Source organism: Leptidea sinapis, chromosome 33 (genome assembly GCF_905404315.1).
Source record: "Leptidea sinapis chromosome 33, ilLepSina1.1, whole genome shotgun sequence".
NCBI classification, from domain to species: Eukaryota; Metazoa; Arthropoda; class Insecta; order Lepidoptera; family Pieridae; genus Leptidea; species Leptidea sinapis.
Genome location: NC_066297.1, coordinates 8,552,306 through 8,577,831, shown reverse-complemented (window position 1 = coordinate 8,577,831; position 25,526 = coordinate 8,552,306). Strand labels below are relative to the sequence as shown.

Below are 25,526 nucleotides of genomic sequence, written 5' to 3'. Positions count from 1 at the left end.
TGAAACCAATCACAGCATTTAATGCTAATAAATAAAGAAAAAACCGGACAAGTGCGAGTCAGACCCGCCCTTTTTGGTAGGGGAAAATCTTATGCGTTCACGTGACCGAATTGCGTATAGCAGTATATCTGCAGCTACACAGCTGACTTATTGTGCAACATTGGTCTTATAAGTGAAATTGAATGGATTTAGTGTTTCCGAGACGATACGACGTGAGAAGGATAGATATATGTCACCACTAACAAACATTCGCGTTTATAACATCAGTAGAAAATACATACCAGAGAAGGTCGGCGAATTGCAAGTGCAGAGCGAATGGATGATGTTGATGACCAGACCGTGAGTGGCAGCTCTCATGGAGAGCGTCCCCGAGCAGACGAGGAAGGTCACGGTGTGGAACAGATACGGCAAGTGACGGGCCACATCCAGGCAGTTGTTGAACGAGAGCATCAGCTGGAAGTTTCCACGCACGTGTGTTATAATAAGTCTACATAAACTGGGTGTAAAACAACTGCATTCTAAAAGTGAGGGGTTGCAATTGGACCGTGATTCTGAATAGACTTCATAATCGTCTTTTCAGCCGGAAGACGTCCACTGCTGTACAAAGGCCTCCCCCAAAGATCGCCATGACGATCGAAAGTTCGCTCTATTGATTGGTTGTACGTGGAACGAAGTTCTGGTAAAGACTAGCTCCCTTATTCATAATGGTCCCCTAACTTGAAACAGCCGCTTAGGAGTGTTTTTTCTCATTCTGACTTAGGTCAAAAGAAGAAGACAGAGTGAGAATTAGTAATGCTTAAAGTTAGCAGACTATTATGAATAAGGGGGTAGAACTGCAACCTTTCGTAGTTGTTAAATCCACCTCTTCTGTGAGTATTCCTTACAATATAAATGTAAAGGCATAAAAGGTATATATTTTCTCAAAATTGATTCCTTTACAATTCTTTTTGATGTCATTTTTAATATACTAGATACTACTACCGTATCGGAACCAAATGGCGTAGGAAAATCTCTGAGTGAGAAGAACCGGCGCAAGAAACTCTCCCAGGATTCTTTATTTTGCGCTCTTTTTAATAAAATAAACAATATTGTACTGTCATTGCTAATGCTATAAAAATCATAATCTAGTCCCAGGCTGTCCGATCACTAAGATATTCAGCTGTGGAGAGTAAGTTGTTTATATATAGTTATATAATATAATATATGTGTGTTTATTTAAGTATATATATATCCTGTATAACGCTTTATGTCAAGTTATAAATGAATCTCCTACACCTTTAGGTTACATGGAAGAGATGGTTGCATGGTGATAAAGTCGCCTAATTATGCTATCAGTGCAATTAATAGTTTTCATTCTATCATTCATTCAACCTACTCAACTCATTTTAACTTCCCTACTCTCTATTATTCTTAACTCCCAAAAATATTGAATAACAAAACCAACGAATAAGATATTTTCTATTTTATTCTCAATTTTTGTTTTATTTCTTTATTTGTTTTCAACACTTACGTCTAGCCTTACAGGATTATTGAGATAATTTCAAATAAAGCACAGGTTAGTCCTTGGCGGCGGAAGAGGCGTCGTTAAATAGTTAACAGGCCAGGTTTAATACTTTAGTGTGCGTGACAAGCGACGTCCTTCACTCGCGATTTGTATATTACTTTGTGTTAGTGTGCATGCATTGGTAAAAATAGAGGTTAACTCTAAGCTCAATTTGTGTCGACGTTTTCACAAATTCAAATATTTTTATTCAAAATGAGATGTGACATCACTTATTGAAAGTCAAAAAACTACCACCCATTCCAAAATGAATGCCTCAGGCCTGAGAACAATGGGCGCAACAAGCTCAGCGGGTTTTTTTTTTCATCAAAGACAGCTGTCATAGTCTATCTAGACGTATAAATAACATAGGACTTACCAAGTATCTGGCCAGTATGGCAATGTCATCCCACATCATGTGTTGCTCCAACATGGCTGTCGGCGAATGACAGGTCTTGTCAACGACCTGGAAATATAAAAAAAAAAGAAGTTGAACTTTTTAATATTGAAATTGTTTAACTTGAGAAAGGCTTTGCTTATTACTTAAATTTTGTGTATATTATTATGATAATGCAGGAAAGGCACAAGTCTTGAATATGCACATTAGAATTTTATGTATGTACATTATAAGTATCATTACAGAAATAAAATTTGTAAAACAAGATTTTATGAACGATGCGGGTCTCGAACCCACGACCTCCGGCGTTCCGTGCCGGTGCTCTAACGAAATGAGCTAACCGTTCGAGTAACGCCTCGTTATAAAATCTTGTTTGCTTTGTTCAACTCTCAGGTTGTGGCTTCATCTACAGTATCTACTTTACAGTTGATAACCTGCTCAACCCCAATATTTGCATATTAGGAAATCGACTTGAGATGTCGCTCTTGTAAATCTAAACAATATGTTATGTTTTTAAAGTGATAACCCTGACTTCTAGGATTAATACACAAATAAAATTTGAAAAACAAATATTTATGAACGATGCGGGACTCGAACCCACGACCTCTGGCGTTCCGTGCCGGTACTCTAACGAAATGAGCTAACCGTTCGAGTAACGCCTCGTTATAAAAACTTGTAGTCTTTGTTCAACTCTCAGGTTGTGGCTTCATCTACAGGATTTACTTTACAGTTGATAACCTACTCAACCTCAATATTTGCATATTAGGAAATTGACTTGAGATGTCGCTCTTGTACTAACTGACTAACGTGTAACGCCGGAGGTCGTAGGTTCGAGTCCGAATCGTTCAAAAAAATTTTTTTTTCAAATTTTAGTAAGTAAGTAAGTAAGTATTTCTTTATTTGGAACAAACACTACAAATACACGTGAACATTTACAAAATATAATAACAAATAACATGAAAAAACTTATCTTAAAAATTACTATAACATACCTAATCTAAGTAAAACTAACATACATTAAAAAACTAAAGTAAGGCTTATTCTATATCAACATAATAAGGTGGTACTTGCAGTGTTTTGTCCCAAAAAGGTTTGCTACTCAGCATATTAGTTGGGTATCACCCAACAATGATTTTCAGTAGCTACCTTCAATAAGCCGGCCGTCGCGATAACAGCCACAAGTGCTTCCATTATTAAATACAAAAATAATTTTATTTGTATATTAATCATAGAAGTGAGGGTTATAACTTTAAAAACATAACATATTGATTAGTATCATTATTAATTCTATGTAACAAAAAAAAACAACCGATTTAACCGACACAATAAAAGAAATAATATGCACTAAGAAGTATAAAAATAATTGCGTATTTTTATACAATGTAATAAATCTAATTCTAGTTAAGATTATTGTTATTTTTGAACCACGCTTTCTTAGCTATTTTCTATTAAAGTCAAAGTTAAATAAACTTTATTCAATTAGGCTTAAACTAAGCGCTTTTGAATCGTCACTATAAATATTTCTTTTAATTATTCAATTGTTGTGAGCCTTCATGAGTGTAAATTCCGCTAAGATTCGTCTACAATCAATTCGACACGTGTTTCGCCTCTACACGAGGCGTCCTCAGGATATGTTGACTCGCCAAATTCTGGCACGAGACTGAATCTCGGAAGCGGAATTAACACTAATCAGCGGATTTAAAAATATTTCTTTTAATTGTTCGGAAAAAGCTACAGCACGTGAGAATAACATACAAGAAACTCAACGGCCACTCTTTTCAATCAAATAGATTATTTTACAATGGCTGTAATATACAAAAAAAAAAAATAGTATGTAAGGTGCTGCATATATGAATAAAAAACAAAGTTATTAGCGTTTTAAATATCATAAAATATTTCATAAAAAGTAATAAAGAATAAACAGTAATAATAATCCTATATTTGATGCATCAACCTTTAGAGCTTAAATTCATTACTTGAGAATGAAACCCATAGTAATGACAATAACTAATTAAGGTTGAAGCAATAAAAGATTCTCCTGATAACACGACCTAACTGGTATTCTTGAAAAACCCAAGATTCTAAGCGACATCGATATTTCGCTCGTCACCTTCAGACATAACATGTTAAGTCTTATTTGCATGCATTGCAATGCAAGTAATTTCACTAGCTACGGCGACCGAAACACAATAATGCTTACACATTACTGATTCACTTCAGAAAAAGGCGCCTTTGTATTTTATGCAAATAAACCTAATACTGTTAAAAAACAAAAAAAAGTAAGCTAAATAAATTAAAAAATAAATAATAAATAAAAAACCTCTCACTGATAAAATCTCATAAAAAACAAAGAAATTAACAAAAAAAAAAATTGCTAAACTATTTCAAACTCATATATAATATATAAGGTCGAAATATAAAAGTAAATAAACTAAAAAGCAAATAATAAATAAAAAAAACTCACAGTAGCTGGTGTTATAGGCCCCAGTATATTATTGGGCAGTTTATACAGAGCCTGTCAAACAAAACAAAATATTATTTTTTATATCTAAGTTTCTTATGTCATCATCAGCCGGAAGACGTTCACTGCTGGACAAAGGCCTCCCCCTACAGTTAGGCCCATAGTTAGCGATCACGTCTGTGTACCGTACGTCATCACTGGCAACATACACTGGTTGAAAACCCTCGTCTTCAAATACTGTGGTATTTGGGACAGAATAATTTTACGGAGCTTCCAGAACGCTGCCCATCCGAGTTGGATTCGACGACTGACCTCTTTCACGAAATTAGACCTGCCTAACTGGATTATTTGTCCGATGTAGACGTACTTGTCAACAATTTCGAGAGTACAGTTCCCAATTGTTATAGGAGTAGGTGCGACATGGACATTTGAGATGATCTTCGTCTTGTCCATGTTCATTTAGAGACCTACTCCTTGGGAAGCTGTATTGAGGACATCGAGCATATGGCTCAAGTCTTCCATTGTCTCTGCCATGATTACGAGATCGTCTGCGAGTCGAAGGTTCCAGTACCTATGTACAATCGACAAAATTGAATCGTGGCCCACTTTGATGTCATTTTCCTACAGTCATAATAAACAAGAAGATCGAAATTCGCTTGAACATTTCCTCAGTAACTGTTCATCATATTGTTCAACATTGACGGTGTACCAATTGTTTATATACAATCATTTTCATGCGAATATAAACCAAACTATCTTTATGATTTTAAAAGAATTATCGGGAGAGTGGGCCAATATGCAACTTCAAATTTTCACCGGACTACGATCAACACCTTTTTTTGTATCGCGATTTATATATTATTCTGTTCCAACGACAGATCCGCAAGATGGCAATCGAATATTATAATTATTGTAGTACGATACATTTTATATACGATATAAGTAGATATGAGAAGCGGTCGTCATCTATTTCTTATACCCCAAAAATTTTAATTATTGAATTTTTTTATTACTTTATATGGCAATACAACATTTGCTGGGTCATCTAGTAATATTTTATAAGGGATTAAATGTTACTTACTCTGCACATGCGTCCAATAACTTTTTTGGACACGAGTTGAACGTTCGCTGAGGCGAGAGCGACCGCGGTATCTGCCATTATTTCTATCATCGGAGAGCCTAGACCTTAAAATAATACAAATTTAATTAATATTAATCTCAACGGCTTAGATTAATTCAGCACTCGGCTTCGTGGTGGACTCAGTGGATTTATCACACAGCGTCATTGTAGTGTATTGACATCTAGTCTGAATTGAGTATGTGTTAACAACTCACAGTTAATGTCATGACATCGACAGTGACATTAACTGTGCGTCGTTCAGTGATATATAAGGAATGCACAGTACAGCGGGAGGCCAGAATTGCTTTCAATCGGCTATCGATTGCGAGCGGACGTCCCCGGGTGTAGTGCTACTGAAGAATAGTTGTTCCACTGGTGATCAAACGTATGACATTACAGTTATAAAAATGATTTTTAGAGTAAAATAACTACCAAATTGTTTGTGTTTTTAATGTAGCAGTATTTGTATACTTACAGTAATTCTAAACTTGAAATTTCAATTTCCTTGTACAGTCAGCAAAAAAGAGGTTCGTTACATTGTGTAGAAGAAAATTATTGACAATCAAGTCAATGGAGAATGCCAAATAAATAATAATTATATTAATTATAAACATTGCTACATGTTATGAGCTTAGATAAAGGATTGATCTCCGCTGCGCTCAAAGTGCAGCAACTAATAAACTCAACAAAATTTGAAAGACGTCATTGAGTGTCAAGATGCTACGCACACAAGCATCTAATAGTTGCCGTAATAAAAAACTGCACTAATTATTGTTAAGAACAATAATTAGTTCAGTATCTAGTTGGAGCGCAGCGGAGACCAGTCCTTAATGTTATGAGGTCTATTTGATTTTAGTTAATAAATGAATGAATTGATTTTAATTGTGGTTTATTCTTATGGTTTATAATATTTACTGTTTATTATTATTATTATTGTAAAGTTAGTAAAAATTTGAAGACACGGATGAAACGATGAATGTCAGGATGAAATTAAGTGCGAAATGTCTGGAGTTAAAGAAATTTACAATTAAAATTATGTTTAGAATCAATATGTTAGATTATAAGGTATTTATTTTATGGGCCTGAAATAAAATGATTTATTATAATTATTATTATTATTAATATTCACTATTTTATCCATTAATTTTATAATGTAGTTCCATATGAAGTACCTGGCTATAAAAATTATAAAAAAATGAAAAGCATTGGTTTATTTAATTTGTGCTGACCGTACACGTACACACACACACACAAACGTAAAAACGTCTCGAGAGTAATCTATAGTAACACATACACACACTTATTTTTGAATCAAAATTTTAGTTTGGCTTTACCTGAGTCCACACTACGTTGTATGAAGCTATCCAGCACCATATCAATGAGCTCAGGCACCTGGCCAATGGAGCCCCAGATCTTGGCCTGAACGGATGGATACATCTCTGTTTCCTCTATGGTCAATTCTATCAGTTTCTCTAGTATTTGAGCCACTTGCTTCTGCCTTCGAGATTCTTCGGTTGGCTTGCAGAATCTGTGAAAATGTAAATTTTTAAACAATTTATTATTCTTAAAGTGAAGTGAAGTTTTTTAAAAATAACAAACTGTATAGATTTGAAAGAGCAACATCTAAAGTTAATTTCCAAAATTATTCGGATTGAGGAGGTTATCAACTGTAAAGTAGATCCTGTAGATGGCGCCAATCTCCTAGACATCTTCATATATCAAAAACCTTTATTTAACAATAACACATGTTTACAATTAGATATTTATGTCACTGACAAGTAATATGTAAGCGAAGCGACGAGTTTTACAATGGATAATTATGTGCACTGGCATAAAACACTTTTTCTACAAAAAGTGTCTACGGCGCATGCGCAAGTTCAGCCATCGTCATCGCGCAAGTCAGATCATTACCAAACGACCTATATGAATACTTTTGTGTTATGGTTTGAGAGTTTGTTTTATATTGAGAAAATGGAAGTAGAAAATAATATTTATTTAATGTTTAATTATTCAACATTAACTGTTTTAATATTTAGTCCTGTCCTCCAGTCCGTGTTAAATAACAATAACTCTTTTAGGGCACTTTTTCTGTCAAGCGGATTTTCATCCACATGAGGAGCTCGTCCACATGAGTTTACTCCGAACGCCACACGCAAGACAATGTCCCTACAACCAATCCGCGTTCCGCGCGCGTGATATGAAACACGTGTATAAAATAATAGGATTGCCGGACCAGACCAGCTTAATACAAAACAATTCCACCTTCGCACGACACGCCACAAGTTAGGATATCATCCCCACCATCTGGATGTGTGGCGGTCCTCCACAGTTCGGTTTTCAAGGAGCTTTCTTCCACGTACTACGAAGCTGTAGAATGAACTTCCTTGTGTGGTGTTTCCGGGACGATACGACATGGGTACCTTCAAAAAAAGCGCGTACACCTTCCTTTTAAGGAAGGTGTACGCGCTTTTTTTGCGTACACCTTCTTTAAAAGGAAGGGCTCTTGTGATTCCTATGGTGTTGCAAGAGAGTGTGAGCAGCGGTGATCACTTAACATCAGGTGACCCGTACGCTCGTTTGTCCTCCTATTCCATAAAAAAAACAATGCATGTGTATTTAATAAGGCTAGCTCTGACGTGCTAGATATAGACATTATATTGATGATGAAATTTAACAACTTACTTCACCAAGTTAGCAAGCCACGGCGTCATATACTCCAGACACAGATGCTTCAGTTCAATAGTAGAACCACGAAAACCCTGAAAAATTAAATCAGACCCAACATTTTTTTTCATAGAAGATTAGGACTTTTTTCGACTATGAGGCTGCTTTGCACAAGATACTGGCTAGATTATGGGTACCACAACGGCGCCTTTTCCTGCCGTGAAGCAGTAATGTCTAAGCAGTATTATGTTTCGTTCTCAAGGGCGCCGTAGCTATTGAAATTTCTGGACAAATAAGACTAAACATCTTGTGCAAATGAGCATCCCACTGGCTATACCAAGCTAATAACTTCGAAGAGATAAAAGAGAAAATTGTGACCAGTGATTAATTGATTTAGTGTTGTTATTTAAATCCTTCTAATATTATTTTTTATAATAAATCCTTAGAGTCCCAGAAAATGTACAAAACAAATGTGTTACGAAATTTAAAAGAATTGTTAAAAAAACGTTTGTGTGGGACAGGTTACTATAGCATAAACGATTTCTTAATGATATCACAGACTGGGAATGAGGCGAACTCTCTCAGGCTCTTTAATTATAAATGTTTATTGTTTGATATTACATAGTAATCCATATTTTTACATAAAAAAAAGCCCGCTGAGTTTCTTGCGCCCGTTCTTCTCAGGTCTGAGGCAGTCTATTTTGAATGGATGGTAGTTTTTGACGTTGAATAAGTGATTCTGAATCCTATTTTGAATAAAAATATTTGAATGTGAATATATATGAACTTACCTGTATGCATTCCTCGAGAAACTCCAGGGTTAGATGAGGCTCGTTGTGAGCCAGCTTCTCACTCACTGACTTGATGAAGATCGTGTTGTTCGATGGAATGCACAGACCTGGACAAAAAGACACAGATTTTTTTTATATTTAATTTTGTAATATTGTTTTTTATAAATATGTTAAATATATATATACTAGCTGACCCGGCAAACGTTGTTTAGCCATATAAAGTATAATTCACGCGATAGTTTTATAAGTAATAAAATATTGCCTATATTATAGCAAACATTTTGTTCTTTTGTCAATAGTTTTTGCAGCGCACGCAAAAATAGGTTTTCGATTTTACACCTTGTGTTACAAAATAGCAATTTTATTACGGATCCCTAATTTTGAAAAAAAAAACATAGCCTATAGCCTTCCTCGATAAATGGACTACCCAACACTGAAATAATCATTCAAATCGGACCAGTAGAACCAGAGATTAGCGCGTTCAAACAAACAAACAAACACTGCAGCTTTATAATATTAGTATAGATAAATGTAGAAAATAAGATTATATTATAATAAAGAGTATAATAATAATATTGACACACTCTTACACAAATTATCTTGCCCCAAACTAGCCATAGTCTGTACTATGGGTACAAGACGACGATATATTTAATACTTAGGTACTTAAACATACAAGTCTATATATATATATATAATGAAAATGGTCTTTGTTTGAGGCACAATCACGCCTAAACCACTGATCGTATCGACATGAAACTACCACCATTCTATGCGAAATTTATCCTAAATGGTTTGTGGTTACTAATTTTTTATTATATTTGTAATAAGATGAATAAAATTTAATTTATTTCCTTTTAAAATTCGCCCACCGAAGCGGGCGCGAACGGTTAATATATACCTAAACATCCATGACTCGGAAACAAACATCCATATTCATCATATAAATAATTGCACCTACCGAGATTCGAACCCGGGACCTCTAGTTTAGTAGTGAGAGTTTAGTGACTGTCACTATTCAGCTATATCGGTCGTTAATACTAAATTAATAAAGTTAATACCATCATTGTGCTCGCTCCAAATATATCGTTGTCTTGCATCCATAACAGACTATGCCTAGTTTGGGGCAGGATAATATTATGTTTAAAAGTGTGTCAATAAAAAAAATACGGGTTGCAGTGCAGGAGTGCCGGCAGAAGTGAAATCTTGAACTTGACGTTGTGCATTTTTGAATATTTTGAAATAGTTAGGGAATAATTTCCCACGAATTGCTTTACTTATCAGTATAAAAGTACAAGCATTTATTTGGTGGTACAAAAATGACAATTAATATTACATAAAAAAATTATCTCTGAGAAAAATGAACTTCCATCCATAATTTCAACGATTGTCTTACGAATTTTCGATCAGGTCACGTGTTCTGACGCGAGTTTAAAATTTTATACGCGTCCCAAGAAAAGTGCTAAGCTCCTCTAAAGAAGTTGTCACTTCAAAAATTATTATTATTTAATAAGAAATTTGATACGAATCATAGGAGCTGTTCCAGAGATACTTCAAAATAAAATATTTTTTCACTAGAATTGCTTGTTTTTTAATATAAGATTTGTCGGCTCTATTGTTTCAGTTTGGTCATATTGATCTTTTACTTCTTTTGGCGCGTCAGGGAAAAATTATCAGAGTAACACTCACTGTGCGTATTGTAATAATTTACTCTGATAATTTACTCACACCGTCATGCTAATTCGACACCCAGACGTTTGCTGGTCATCTACACCATTTGTATCATACTTCAGCTACCAAACCTCTTGTAACTCATATTATGTCCAGTGAAGGACGACGAGAATAAAAAAAAATCATAATATAATCTCAATCTATATACATGTTTTAAAATAAAAAGCTATTTATCTCCAATAGTATTAAAAATAATTTAATGATATCTAATTACACGATTTTAACTAAATTATGCGGTATAGTAATACTATTCATTGGTTGTATTTAATACAATATTGTTTTTGCTACAAACGTAAGATAGCCCGAGGAATATTTTTTTTCAAGGTATTTTGTTATATTACGCCAAAGAATAATAACTTTTAATACACACACTTTTTTATTTAACCATATTTAGAAGTTAAACAAGGGATTCAAATCCAAGTTAATAAAAAAATATTAAAAAGGAAGTACCAGATGTCTCCAGGAGTTGTCCCTCGATCTTCAGATGGAAGGTGGCTGTGAGGGCACACAGCTGGTTGTAAGCAGCAGTCCGTAGGTTGGGGTCGCATGAGCCGAGGTTCAACAAGGCCATGTTGAGAAGTGTGCCCGGAACATCCTTCGGTCTTATCTTCTGGTGGACTGTTACTGAGTCTTGCTGAAAATCAAAATCTTTTTATGGATAGGTTCAGAGGCGAGATTCATGCGCAAAGACAGCTACGAATTGCGTTCTATGCAATACGTAAATGGAATTTATATTGTAAAGAATTGTTTTATTCATGATGTCAATTGATAGATTTCTTATAATTAGTACGTTCGTTAGTAATTGGTCAGAGCGTAGTGTGCCATAATCTAGTGCCAAAGGGCACTTACCTATTTTCGATAGTTAAAGCACAATCAATGCTTCAAAAACAAATGACGCGCTGAGAGGGAAGACTTTGGGAAAGATCATGCCACAACAGGTTACACCACACACTTTATATGTATAATACATGCATAATATAGTAGAGAAGACTGATAATTTTAGAGGTTTCTATGCTATGTCACCCTTTTCTTGCGCTTACATTGCAAACACTGGCTGAACTCTACGAAACAGATCAAATTAATGTGCTATATTATTGTATACCTTAAAAAGGTCTTCAATAAAGTCCGCGATGGTGTATGTTTACTCTTACGGATAACCAACAATAATCATTTTTTATCCTTTACTTTTTACAAGAAATAATAACTTATTTACGAAGCGATTTTAAACAATACAGCATTAGTTTTTATCAAATTTAGTACCTTAAATACATTGTGCATTATCTCAATATGGCCTTTTACAGAATGTATAATAAATGAATATTTTCGAAGATATATATAGATTTAAAATGTATGTTGAAACATAAACAACTGGATCACTCGGAAATGCCTATGTTATATTTATTTAATTTTTACCATTAGATTTTGATAGAACGAAGTCTTAATAAAACACTTTTAAAGGATTAAAACGCGTGTAATTGTAACGGTTTCACATTAGATGTTTCCGTAAAAGTTACATTTTTTATTTTAGTTAACCCGACGTTAGTCCCCCTGAAAACGAGATCTGGAAAGGTCTTGAAACGTCGGGTTAACTAAAATGAAAATGTAACTTTTACGCAAACATCTAATGTAAAACCGTTACAATTACACGCGTTTTAATCCTTTAAAAGTGCTTAGTTTAAATGTGTAACACTCGCGTTAAACAAAGAAAATACTAAGAACGAAGTCTGTCCGTGCATAATAAGAAAGACATGTATGACTCACCGGCTGACTGAGCTCCCATCTGTTCCGTATGTGTATGATCGACTGTACGATGTTGTCGCAGTCGTTATGTATGAAGCTGAGCGGAGTCGCCTCGTTTACTATCGATAGTGAGAACTGGTTGTCATCCACCAAACATACCTGAACACGATAATAAATTTTTGGTTACAAATTTAATTTGTATAATTATTAATCACAGAACTGAGGGATATAACTTAAAAATAACAAACTGTCTAGATTTGAAAGAGCGACATCTAAAGTTAATTTCCTAATATGCAATAATTGGGGTTGAGCAGGTTATCAATTGTACAATATATCCTGTATATGAAGCCACAACCTGAGAGTTGAACAAGACATACCAAGGTTATCGATCGCTCCGTGACTCGGACGGTTGAATCAGTTGGTAAGAGTGCCGGAAGGAACCCGAGAGGCGCGGATTCGGATCCCGCATCGATAATAAATTTTGGTTACAAATTTAATTTGTATAATTTATAATTCCAATTTAATTATAATAAATTAGTAAATTAAATTAATTTATTGAACATAATAATATAACATTATTGAGAACATAAATATGGTAGCGATGATAATAATGTACTAAAATTAAAAAGTTTACGTTTGTTCCTGTGAATAATAGGCGAATGGAGAAATATATAGGCAATGTGTCAGTTAAACTCTCAAATTTGGATTTATTCAAATATAATATTAATCCAAATGAAATGTATGATATGTTATTTAAAATAATTAAAACAGAGTTTGCTTCTATATTTACTTCTAAGACAATCAAATCAGGTGGTCTCCTGTCATTTAATGATTGGGCAACAGCTGGCATTCATAGGAGCAGACAAAGGCTATATGAACTGTATAGTGAGAGATCATTGTATAATCATGATGCATCTTTTCTCAAGTATGTTAAACAATACTCTAAATTATTGAAAAGTGTTTGTTCTATTGCAAAGTCTATGCATATCAGACAAATAATTAAAAATGCACTAAATAAAATAGAGAATAGATGACTTGGAATGTTATTAACTGGGAATCTGGAAGATTGAAAGACCGCAACATTGAATATAATCTATCAATAAACAATACAATAATTCAATCTCAGCAGGAAGTTGCTACTGCTTTTGAGATTTTTTTTTCTGAGATTCCAGTTTCTATCACAAACACTCTTGTCTCCTCCACCAGTGTTGCTGAGTCACTTCTTTTGGAAAATGTTATAGGATGTCAACAAAGTTTCAATTTTAGTTTTGTTAGCCCTGGAGAAATAATTAAAACTTTTAAATCTCTAGACATGAAAAAAACTGCTGATATATGGGGCATTTCTGTTAAAATAATAAGTTCAATAATTGATGTCATAGCACCATATCTTGCAATAGTATTTAATAATTGTATTAATCGTGGCGTGTTTCCTGACCTTCTGAAACATAGTAAAATTACACCAATATTTAAGTCGGGATGCTCTTCTGACCCGAACAACTATCGTCCTGTGTCGGTTTTGCCGACCCTTAGTAAAATTTTTGAAAAAATACTTTTAAGCCAAATGCTTACTTACTTTAACTCTCATAAGTTACTTCATTTGAAACAATTTGGCTTTCCTAGGGGACGTTCAACAACGGATGCAGGTGTTGAGCTGATCAAGAATATTTTTGATGCCTGGGAGGAATCGCAGAATGCACTTGGCATCTTCTGTGATTTATCTAAGGCTTTTGATTGTGTTCAACATTCAACGCTGGTCAGGAAGCTATACCACTATGGCCTTCTGACTTCATATCTAAACAATAGAATTCAGAGGGTCGACGTGAATGGCAGGAGATCTCCTGGGACTCCTCTCAGTATGGGGGTACCACAAGGGTCTATTCTTGGACCGTTCCTCTTCCTTATCTATATAAATGATCTTCCTAATCTTATAGAGAAAAAACATAAGGTAGTATTGTTTGCGGACGACACATCACTGATTTTCAAAGTGAAAAGAAACCAAGCTATGTATGACGAAGTGAACAATATTTTATCTGACATCGTGTACAGGTTTAGCGCTAATAACCTATTGTTAAATAGCAAGAAAATTAAATTCATTAAATTTACCGTACCAAATGTCAAAAATGTAAATGCAAATGTTTTGTTAAACGGAGAGGTGATAGAACCGGTGGAATCTGCTATATTTCTTGGCATAACTCTAGATTTCAAATTACAATGGGGCCCCCATATTGAAGGATTGGCGAACAGACTTAGTTCTGCAGCATAAGCGGTTAAAAAAATTAGACAATTAACTGACATAGATACGGCGCGACTAGTATACTTTAGTTATTTCCATAGTATTATGTCCTATGGTATATTGCTATGGGGCAACGCTACTGATATTAATACAATATTTGTGCTGCAGAAGAGGGCTATTCGCGCTATTTATAACCTAGGTCCTAGAGAAACATTGAGAGCAAAATTCAAAGAAATTAACATCTTGACTGTTGCTTCTCAATATATTTTCTTTGTAAATGTTACTTTAATTGTAAAACATATTTTTGATGAAAAAAAAAAGCCCGCTGAGTTTGTTGCGCCCATTCTTCTCAGGCCTGAGGCATTCACTTTGGAATGGGTGGTAGTTTTTTTTTACTTTCAATAAGCGATTTCACATCCTATTTTGAATAAAAATATTTGAATTTGAATTTGATAGTAATGTCAGTCATAGCGGTTGAAATCATAAGTCATCCTAGTAATTATGTTCTTTTATCTACACCCATGCTTTAAATCATCTATTAAAGACTCTGAAACAGTTATTAAACAACAACATTAAAACACCCAATGTTCTAATAACCATTACATCATCCAAAGGAGTGTTGTAATGTTGTACTGAATTTCATAACAACACTCCTATTTTTTTCAATCCCTTCATGCTCAAAGAGTTTTAACAGACAGCCACATTCTAATTGCTCGATGCGTGGTATCTGTATGAATTTCAAAAAAAGAACATTTTCGTTTACGCGCGTTCCACACTACCAGAACGTCGCGCGCCGTAAAAAAAAGTAGGTTATTCGAATGTCCGCCATTTATCTTCAATATTTTTAATGTTTTGTTTACAAAAAATGAGCGATTCAATTTAAACGCAAATTAACATTATATTTGAGTGAATTTTAATTATTGCGCTATAAAAATGTAAATCACTACTAAAATAAATAATTCTTTCATTAATATTTAGTTTATCTGTATATAATCAGTAATGGATGGTTACTACTAGGACTGGCTGTGTTAATGTTAGCAGTAAGCTAACAGTTCCAGAATCTTTTACAGGATTCATATTCTGAGTGTGAAAGTCTTGTATGCAACTGTTGATAATTAGGTATTAAAACACTCATGTGATACTATTATCACACTCGGCTTCGCCTCGTGAGATAAATCCACATTCGTGTTTTAATACCCCTTATTACACAACAGTTGCATAAATAGCTATAAATTTTATACACAAATAAGGCATGTTATATTATACCTCATCTATCTCAGAAGCGTAGTACACATCATTAAGTAGTACAGGGAACCCCAGTACTTTGGTTTTTTCTACTGAAGTGATTTGCAGAGCCGTGGGACCAACCTGAAAATAAAATTAAAAACAAATCTGTGGGACACATATAAAATGCAAATGCATAGTATTTCCCTCAAGATATGTAAGTTATAAAAAAAAACGAGAAGCACACGTTTTTTTTATAAGTCGGGAGGCCCGACAGAAGTGATAACTTAAACAACTAAGTAAATTTGAATCATTTAATATTGAAATTGTATTTTTATTTATTTATTTAAAACATCACAAAATCCACAGAACTTAAATTAGGTTATAATAATACTATTTTGTAGGACTTACACCTAATAACGGATTTACAATATTTATAATAAAACACGATATTTGTGTGTGTGTGTGTGTGTCTGTTTGTGAATTACTCAAAATTTAACCTTCCTTTACATTTTTATTAACACTCCTTTTAAAGCAGCCTTTACTGTTATTAAAAAGTTCAGTACTGTTGAATTACATATTATAGATGCATAAAGTGCGACAGATTACCGAATTTTCATAATAATTAGTTTGACTCAGCGGGACTTGGAATAGAGACGTGTGTCTGGTGCGAACTGACGGCACTCGTAGTTCAGTTAGCTCTGTGCTGTCGATCCTACCATGAAGTATGTTATGAAGGAAAGAGAGATCCAGAACCTTGACGAAAGCTTAGGTTATTACTTAAATTTAATGTATATTAATATGATAATGTAAGGAAAGGTTATTTATTACTAAAATCTTTTATTGATTATAAAATATATTTTATTATTAGTTACAGTTCTTGATTATGTACATTAGAATTTTGTGTATGTACAAAATTCATGTCATTATTATTCTTATAAAAGTAACAATTGGCTAGAGTGAGAGTGAGAGTTCCACCTTCGCACGACACGCCACAAGTTAGGATATCATCCCCACCATCTGGATGTGTGGCGGTCCTCCAAGGTTTTCAAGGAGCTTTCTTCCTCGTGCTACGAAGCTGTGGAATGAGCTTCCTTGTGCGGTATTTCCGGGACGATACGACATCAAAAAAATCGCGTACATCTTCCTTAAAGGCCAGTAACGCTCTTGTGATTCCTCTGGTGATGCAAGAGAATGTGGGCGGCGGTGATCACTTAACACCAGGTGATCCGTACGCTCGTTTGTCCTCCTATTCCATAAAAATAAAAAGAGAGGAGGAGCTTGCCTACTGCTGCCGTATGCGTGTGAGAAGGGGAAGGCAGACAGACTGGCGTCGTAACGGGTTACGTTTCGAAGCGGTTAACGATAGTAGGAAGTTAATATAGGAGCAAAATAATATAATGTACAAATGTTTTTATGGAAAAGGAGGACAAATCATTTAAAGATTATATTAATAAATAACCTTTCCTTACATTATCATATTAATATACATTAAATTTAAGTAATTTCCTAAGCTTAACTCAAGTTAAACAATTTCAATATCAAATAGTTCAACGTAGATTAGTTTAAATTATCACCTCTGTCGGACGTCCCGTGACGCACGCGTTTTTTTTTTTCTGGAAAGTTCACAATACGTCACTTAGGTCAACTCGCGTGAGTCCTACCTCACACGCGGGATCGTTGCTGAATTTAAGCAATCTTTTCAATTTTAATAATAATAATAATAAATCATTTATTTTCAGGCATTTCACCCATAGATTTACAAACAATCTTACCTGAAATTACATCACATTGTTGAGTTTAATTAAATTACAGAAAATTAAAAAAATATATTGTTATAAATAATTAATAAATTTAATACATATATTCCTCTATTATCTCTTTATAATATATACCATGTATTTAATATAAAATATTAGGCCGAAGGCCGACCGTTCTTACTTTACTTCATTCTCTAACCTGTCTTATTCGATTGTCGTCTCATTCGCGTAGTAACGCAAATTGAAATTGAAGTGTTAATTCATTTTAAATATTATATTTTAACCCCCTTCTTCATAATAGTCCGCTAACTTAAAGCATTGCAAATTCTCACTCTGTCTTCTTCTATTGACCTAAATCAGAATGAGAAATAACACTCTGTAGCAGCTATTTTAAGTTAGCGGACCATTATGAATAAGGGGGTAAATCTTTACGGCAAAACTTACGATTGAGTTGTTATATACGGATAAGAACTCCTTCTTACAATTCTAACTATATTGTACTAACTTTGATAGCAACTTTAGTGTCCTTATGCGACAGTTTGAGAGCGTTGTTGAACACTTTAAGATCTTCCTCCAGAGCCAGCGTCGCCCCTGGTAGTTTCTGTTGGTCGCTGTCTATGTAGTCACAAAGGCGAGCGTGGTTGTCTATGAATATCAACTTGCGGTTGCCCTGGTAGGAAGAAGTTAGATTATGGCAACCATAGTGTATATTGTAGCAAATTATTTTCTACTCAATACTGCCAGTTCCTTAGATTCATGTATCTCAAGCAGTTTGGGGTATGTCCGGGCTACCCATTATTGTATCCTAATTTGTTTCTGTTAGGCATGGTGGGTTATTACAAAATTGAGGTTAATAGAGAAGTGGCTTTAGCTATGTATTTACTAAGAGTAATTAGAGGTAAGATACACAGTCCTAAGCTCCTGGAGTCAGTACTGCTGTGTGTCCCTGACGAGTAGGACAGGCAGCGACCACCGCTGCTATTGGTGCCTCGTGCACGCACCAACCTTCTGCAGCGTTAGACCTGTTCTCTTGTTCGATGAGTAAACTCACTAGAGCTGAGTATTGTATAGTTTGTAATCAATTAGTATTGTTATAACTTTATTTGTTCACTAGCTGACCCGGCAAACGTTGTTTTGCCATATAAAGTATAATTCACGCGATAGTTTTATAAGTAATAAAATATTGCCTATATTATAGCCTGTACATCATTTTGTTCTATTGTCAATAGTTTTTGCAGCGCACGCAAAAATATGTTTTCGATTTTACACCTTGTGTTAAAAAATAGCAATTTTATTACGGATCCCTAATTTTGAACATAGCCTATAGCCTTCCTCGATAAATGGACTACCCAACACTGAAAGAATCATTCAAATCGGACCAGTAGTACCAGAGATTAGCGCGTTCAAACAAACAAACAAACTGCAGCTTTATAATATTATAGTATAGATTACTCTGTCGCATTAGGTTAAACCTGTAATGATGGATGTAGTGTGGTTATATAAATAAATAAAAAAAAATTAGCATGTGTATATACACAAGTATTTATATGTATATTCAAGTCTTTATTTATTAGACGACCATTCTATGTTCACAGTAACCAAATGCAGTAATCATCCCTATTAAGTGGTAACCGGTATAACACGGGCATTCTGCCATATAACGCGGGGATTTCCCAGATACATATTCCTGTCCTGTGTTTATATTATTCATTTATACTGTTCATTTTTAGCTACGAGTACCTTTGCACATGTGTTATAACAAAATTAATTTATTTTATTAAATTTGTGTATTAAAAACCTTAATAAAATAGTTAAATTAGGCAAACAATAGGAAACACTTGTAACTAATTGTGTTTAATTATTGTTATTATTACAAATTTGGAGGTCAAAAAAAACGCGTTATTGAAAACAAATTTAATGAACGATGCGGGACTCAAACCCACGACCTCTCGCGTTCCGTGCGAGTGCTCTTCCAAATGAGCCAACCGTTCGAGTGACGTATCGTCATAAATCTTGTATGCTTTGTTCAACTCTCAGGTTGTGGCTTCATCTACATGATCTACTTTACAGTTGATAACCTGCTCAACCCCAATATTTGCATATTAGGAAATTTAAGTAGATCCTGTAGATGAAGCCACAACCTGAGAGTTGAACAAAGCATACAAGATTTTATTAAAGATACATCACTCAGGCTCAGTTCGAAAAAGCGCTCACACTGAACGCAAAAGGTCGCGGGTTCGAGTCCCGGATCGTTCATAAAATTTTGTTTTCAAATTTTATTTGTGTACAAGTAATTCAGTTAATGACAATTGACATAATGATTATGAAAGTATCTGGAAAATTGACGTATGTGCCTATGGACATCTTAATATATATAAATTACGTGACACGTTGTTTGTCCGCGATGGACTCCTAAACTAATGAACGGATTTTAATGGGGATTACTCCATGCAGTGCAGTTAAGTCCAACTTGAGAGATATGATAGGATACTTTTTATTTCGATTTGGGACCCATAATTATTTTTAATTCCAATATTTGTTTTGTATGGACATAATTTCTATGAGAGAATTTATTGACGCACGCTTTGACAGTTCTGCTGTGAAACAATTTCATTATATCAACAGCGAGTATATTTACGAAACAATTCTTGATGTTATGAAGTATTTTTGACAATTCATAAATACAATATTTTATTTATTATGTGCAGAACAACGTCTGTCGAGTCAGCTAGTAGGTACTGACATAAAATTATCCAGAATATATTGAGAGGCAACAGTTATAATGTTTATTTCTTTAAATGTTGCTTGCAATAATTCAGAATCTACGTTATTAATAGCGCGAATAACCCTCTTCAGCTCAAAGAAAAATAGCAATCCGCATCACTTTGGCAACTTAGTAACCTCAGATCATATTTACGTCAGGTAGAAAGACTATGACAACTGTGAAAACGTCAAAAAAATTGTGATTGACAGCTAACCTCAATTTTGAGCAATGCACGCACACTAGCACAATATGACATACAAATCGCGTGTGTAAGACGTAGCTTGTCACGCACACTAAAGTTATAAACCTGGCCTGTTTTCATCGGATGTCTAGCAAGTGGCTCAAACGAGACGTATAAAATTATGTAAGGTTTATTCATTTAAATTTTGCTCTCAATGATTCTTTAGGATGTAGGTTATAAATAGCGCGAATAGCCCTCCTCTGCAGCACAAAGAAAAACACCAGTGGAAGGCCCTTTGCACCGGATGCCGGCTCGATTATGGGTACCACAACGGCGCCTATTTCTGCCGTGAAGCAGTAATGTGTAAGCATTACTGTGTTTCGGTCTGAAGTGCGCCGCAGCAAGTGAAATAACTGGGCAAATAAGACTTGACAACTTTTGTCTCAAGGTGACGAGCGCAGTTGTAGTGCCGCTCAGAATTTTTGGTTTTTTCAATAATCCTGCATTGTAATGCAGGCAGGGCGTATCAATTACCAACAGCTGAACGTCCTGCTCGTCTCGTCGCTTATTTTCATAATAAAAAACAGCAATCCGCACTTCATTTTGGTGTCTTCGGAGCATAACATTATACACCTACCCTCAATGGAGCTAATATGGTCTCGTGAAACTTGGTGTACTCTCGAACCCAGCCGTTGCAGTTGTATATGTAGCTGGCGTGTATGTTTGTATACGCGACCTCCGGCAGTACTGTGAACCATTTCTGGAGGAAGTCCGTTCTGAAATTGTTTATTCGGGTAAAATACTGATAACAAAATTGGAACGCAGTTCGTTTCTTGTGCAGTGCTCCCGTGACAATATGACATGGGCAACTTCAAAAAAAGCGCGTAGCCCCTCCGCACATGCACGCACTCGAATTATTATAGTCTTCACGAGCCGCGTGGTCGTATTTAAGCCGGTTTCAGTGCTCAACCGACCGTCTGTGCGTACGTTCCGTCCTGACGATGCGTATTAACCAACCGTCAGTATTTATCATTCAGTGCTGGTACAGTCGTAAACGAAATGGACGCGTTTATGTATAGTTTTATTGCTGCTATTATCTTCGTCGACGTTTTAGGAATAGAAGACGTAGATATTATGTTCACCCAATCGTCGCCAAAAGAGCATTACAAGTCGAATTTAAAACTTTTGAATATTTGAAAGAATGTCGATCAGATGTTTCGATGAATTGCAGGCGAAATTACAAGGCAACTTGAAACTTATTCAAGCTCCTGTATTGGTTATCGTGTAGAGGTTCGCGAACTCGAACTTCAGTGATTAAGCGTTCGGTGTCGATTTAGTACACAATCAGTACGAAATCACTTTTCACGACGATGATATAGGCATCCGAATGGTCATATCCGTATGGTAACGCGTTCATATGTTTCCTAGCGCATGCGCTCGACCGACGGTCCTCGTACGCAGTGCGTAAAAATATACGCGTGCGTGCGGTCTATATCAATATCATATCAACACTATATCAATGTCAGCAGCATAACCCCATAGTAAAATACCGTACGTCATGATGCTGTGAAAATAACTGAAGTACACTAATCTAGCGGTCGCAAAATTCATGTACTCTCTAATTTTTCTGACGTTATTTTTTTTATATAACAGCATATTAAGTACCTATTGTTTTTATAGTATACTCTTATTCAAACAAAACAAATTCAAATTTAAATATTTTTATTATAAATAGGATGTGAAATCACTTATTGAAAGACAAAAACTACCATCCATTATAAAAAGAATGCCTCGGACCTGAGAATAACGGGCCCAACAAACTCAACTTTCTTTTCAGCTCAGCAAAACTTTTTTTTTCATAAAAAATTATGTTTAAAAAATTATGTAAAGTAATATCGTAAAATTAAACTTATTATTTAATAGCCTTAGGGTGGTGGCTCCATTCCCAATCTGTGGTATCACTGAGAAAGTCATTTATGTGATAGTAACCTTTACCACTTTGAATATCGCTATACTTTTGTTTTGAACCTTTTCTGGGATCTTGTGGTAAAATCATATACAACGTCCCACAAAAGACTTACTAGTAGGCATTATAAGTCTAGGTCTGTTCCTGGTGTTAACATCATGGTTATGACAGTTTCTAGCAATTTCACTTATGTACCTATGTACATACATTACATTATCAAGAATATATTATTGAGAAGCAACAGTCAAGATGTCAATTTCTTTAAATTTTGTTCACAATGATTCTGACTTCATAGTTAATAGTGATTTTAACAAATCTTTTAACTATATTTATAATACTATGATTACATTAATTTAAAACTTCGGCTACAGGGAAGTGTACTAAGAATAGAGGCAGCATTTCCGCGTTGGATAGCTAGGCGTTTTGCTTGGCCCGTGGGGCCCAGAGGCGCGGAGAATGTACAAAGTATTATATACGCGCCTCAATAGGGCTACTGGAAACCCAACCGCTGGCAGCTATTTAGGTCAACGGATAGGCCTTGCTATTTTTTTTTTGTTTTGGATGCAAAATGCTCGTCTAGTCCCTTAGTTTCATAAAAAAAGATTATAACCTGAATCTGTTGTCGGAGTTGGTGTGCGTGAAGTCGATGATGAGTTCGAAGGGCTGCTGGCAGAAGGGCTTCAGAGTGAGAATCACGTGGTAGATCAGGAGATCAGCGTTCACCTCGCCGATCCTGAAATATTATTATATCAACATCATATTCGCTCTGTACTTAGCAGGGGCATAAAAATAATAAGGAAGTCCCAGGGCCTAGGGTGTCGTAAGAGGGGACTAAGGACATTTATCAGTGGGAGGCTCCCTTGCATAGGATGCCGGCTAGATTATGGGTATTACAACGGCGCCGTAGCTAGTGAAATTACTGGGCAGATGAGACTTAACAACTTACGTCTCAAGGTGACGAGCGCAATTATAGTAGTGCACTCTCTCTGCATTGTAATGGGCAGGGCGTATTACCATCAGCTGAACGTTCTGCTCGTCTCGTCCCTTCTTTTCATAAAAAAAAAAACTAATTCAAGCTCTAAAAGTTGATGCATCCAATATACGATAATTTATATTTGCTCAGTTTATTCTTTATTACTTTTTATGAAATATCCTGTGCAAAAAAGCCTCCCAATCGCAAAATTACAACATGAACTAGCCTATATAGACTAGCCAAACTACTACGTGAAGTAGTACATTAACAAAATCGTTTATAATACTCACTTGTACCTCCTAGATATGAAATAGAAGACAGGATTGCCAAGTTTGCTGGTGCCGGCTTGGTAGAAGATGTTCAGACTCTTGATGCTCTTAAACTCCTCCTTCTGGTGCATGTTGTGCTTCACGATGAACTCCTCGAAGTTCGTCGAGGACATGTCGATGGATGACCAGCGCGCGTACGTCGAGAATAGCAGACTCGACGAACTGCGATGAAAAACAAAAACAAGATATACTATAGAGCAGGGGTGCTCAAGCTTGAACTGCTGGCGATCTACCTCAAAATTGTTAGACTACGATCGATCGACTCTGAGAGGCTTCAAGTATGTGTGATGAAGGATTGTCGTCTAGGTAGAGTGTCACGATGACATAGATATTAGTTTTGCGCACAATATCCATTTTTTAAGTCATGGTAAGTGTAGGTCTGCTCTTAAATGTCAATGAAAAAACTCATAATTATTATTCAAAATTGCGAGTTTATTGGTTCTTACAAAACAAACACGTTCTAAAGTTCTAAGCTTAGCTAAATAGTGACTTTGGATGTTGAAGCGTGACACTGCATGTCCTGAGCATACTTTTCATAAGATGGTACGTAATTACCGATTTTAGTTTATTATACCGGATTTTTTTCTCGAGATCGACTCAAAAAGCACTCGCGATCGACCTGTCGATCCCGATCCACTATTTGAGCACCCCTGCTATAGAGCATTTGTACGATCGTGAATTTTTTTATGTTCAGTCACTCACAGAAATAAAGTAAGTCACTCTTAAGCACGACGGGAACGCAAGACGTCCAACGGATGAGAAGTAATACTGTTTGAAAATACGAAATTCTCGTCACCTTGAGATATAAGACCGTTAATCACTACCACAGTACTATAGTCAATACACTCGACGCCCTAGAAACTTGTAATTCCTAGGTTAAAAGTGATTGAGCGAAATTGATTTCTGTGTTAAATTGTTTCTCGGCTATTTCAGGACAGATTTCAAAAATTTTTGAACTCATAGAAAGCTTTCGAAAATTTCTAGGTTATAGACAGAATTTTGAATTTTGAATTTCGATATGATTCGATTATTATAATTAAAAACAAACATGATATACAAATTATTCTAAATTAGCACGCGCTATTTATATTTAAAAATTGAGCCGATTGATCAAATCGCCATTAGTTTTAATTGTATCACTGCTATCTAGTGCTGCTAGCTATAAGCATCGATTAGACCACAGGTTCTCAACGTGGGCAATAACGCCCCCTTGTGGGCGTTTGAGACTTTCGGGGGGGCAGTAGAAGACCCGGAGAAAATTAGGGGGCATTGAGATGGCGCAGATGGGGCGTGGGTAGATTAAAAAAATGTAGTCTAAAAAGGCTAAAAAATACACGAAAATACTCTAGAAAAAAACATATTCTCAAAGTGGGCGGTGAGCAAAATAAGGTTGAGAAACTATGGATTAGACTTAGTTTACCTCGCTACGACCTTTTAGTCCTTGTTTACGGATAACTATGTCTTTATGCATAGAGATGATAAAATTCGATTACAGATTGAAAGGACTTTTATACACCCTGGTATGGTACATGGGTAATTTTCGTTTCAATGTTAAGCCTTTTAATTATATATGGATTTTAAATATATACTGTATAATTTCTTATTTTTTTTAAAGTAATTATTTCCTGTCCTCCATTAAAATCTATATCTAT

The 25,526-nt window shown here is 35.3% G+C and overlaps 1 protein-coding gene across 1 annotated transcript in view; it reads right to left on the bottom strand.

The window, feature by feature from the left end:
* Positions 1-25,526, bottom strand: part of LOC126974693 (neurofibromin) — a 119,655-nt gene that overhangs the window by 35,835 nt on the left and 58,294 nt on the right. The window contains exons 34-47 of the mRNA XM_050822262.1: positions 23,836-24,036; positions 23,183-23,305; positions 21,244-21,382; positions 18,167-18,331; positions 15,944-16,045; positions 12,466-12,603; positions 11,155-11,338; positions 8,974-9,080; positions 8,201-8,277; positions 6,853-7,046; positions 5,480-5,583; positions 4,402-4,452; positions 1,920-2,006; positions 282-453 (exon numbers count right to left, since the gene is read on the bottom strand). Of these exons, the coding sequence (XP_050678219.1) occupies positions 282-453; positions 1,920-2,006; positions 4,402-4,452; positions 5,480-5,583; positions 6,853-7,046; positions 8,201-8,277; positions 8,974-9,080; positions 11,155-11,338; positions 12,466-12,603; positions 15,944-16,045; positions 18,167-18,331; positions 21,244-21,382; positions 23,183-23,305; positions 23,836-24,036 (1,844 nt within the window). The remainder of the gene's footprint in view (positions 1-281; positions 454-1,919; positions 2,007-4,401; positions 4,453-5,479; positions 5,584-6,852; positions 7,047-8,200; positions 8,278-8,973; positions 9,081-11,154; positions 11,339-12,465; positions 12,604-15,943; positions 16,046-18,166; positions 18,332-21,243; positions 21,383-23,182; positions 23,306-23,835; positions 24,037-25,526) is intronic.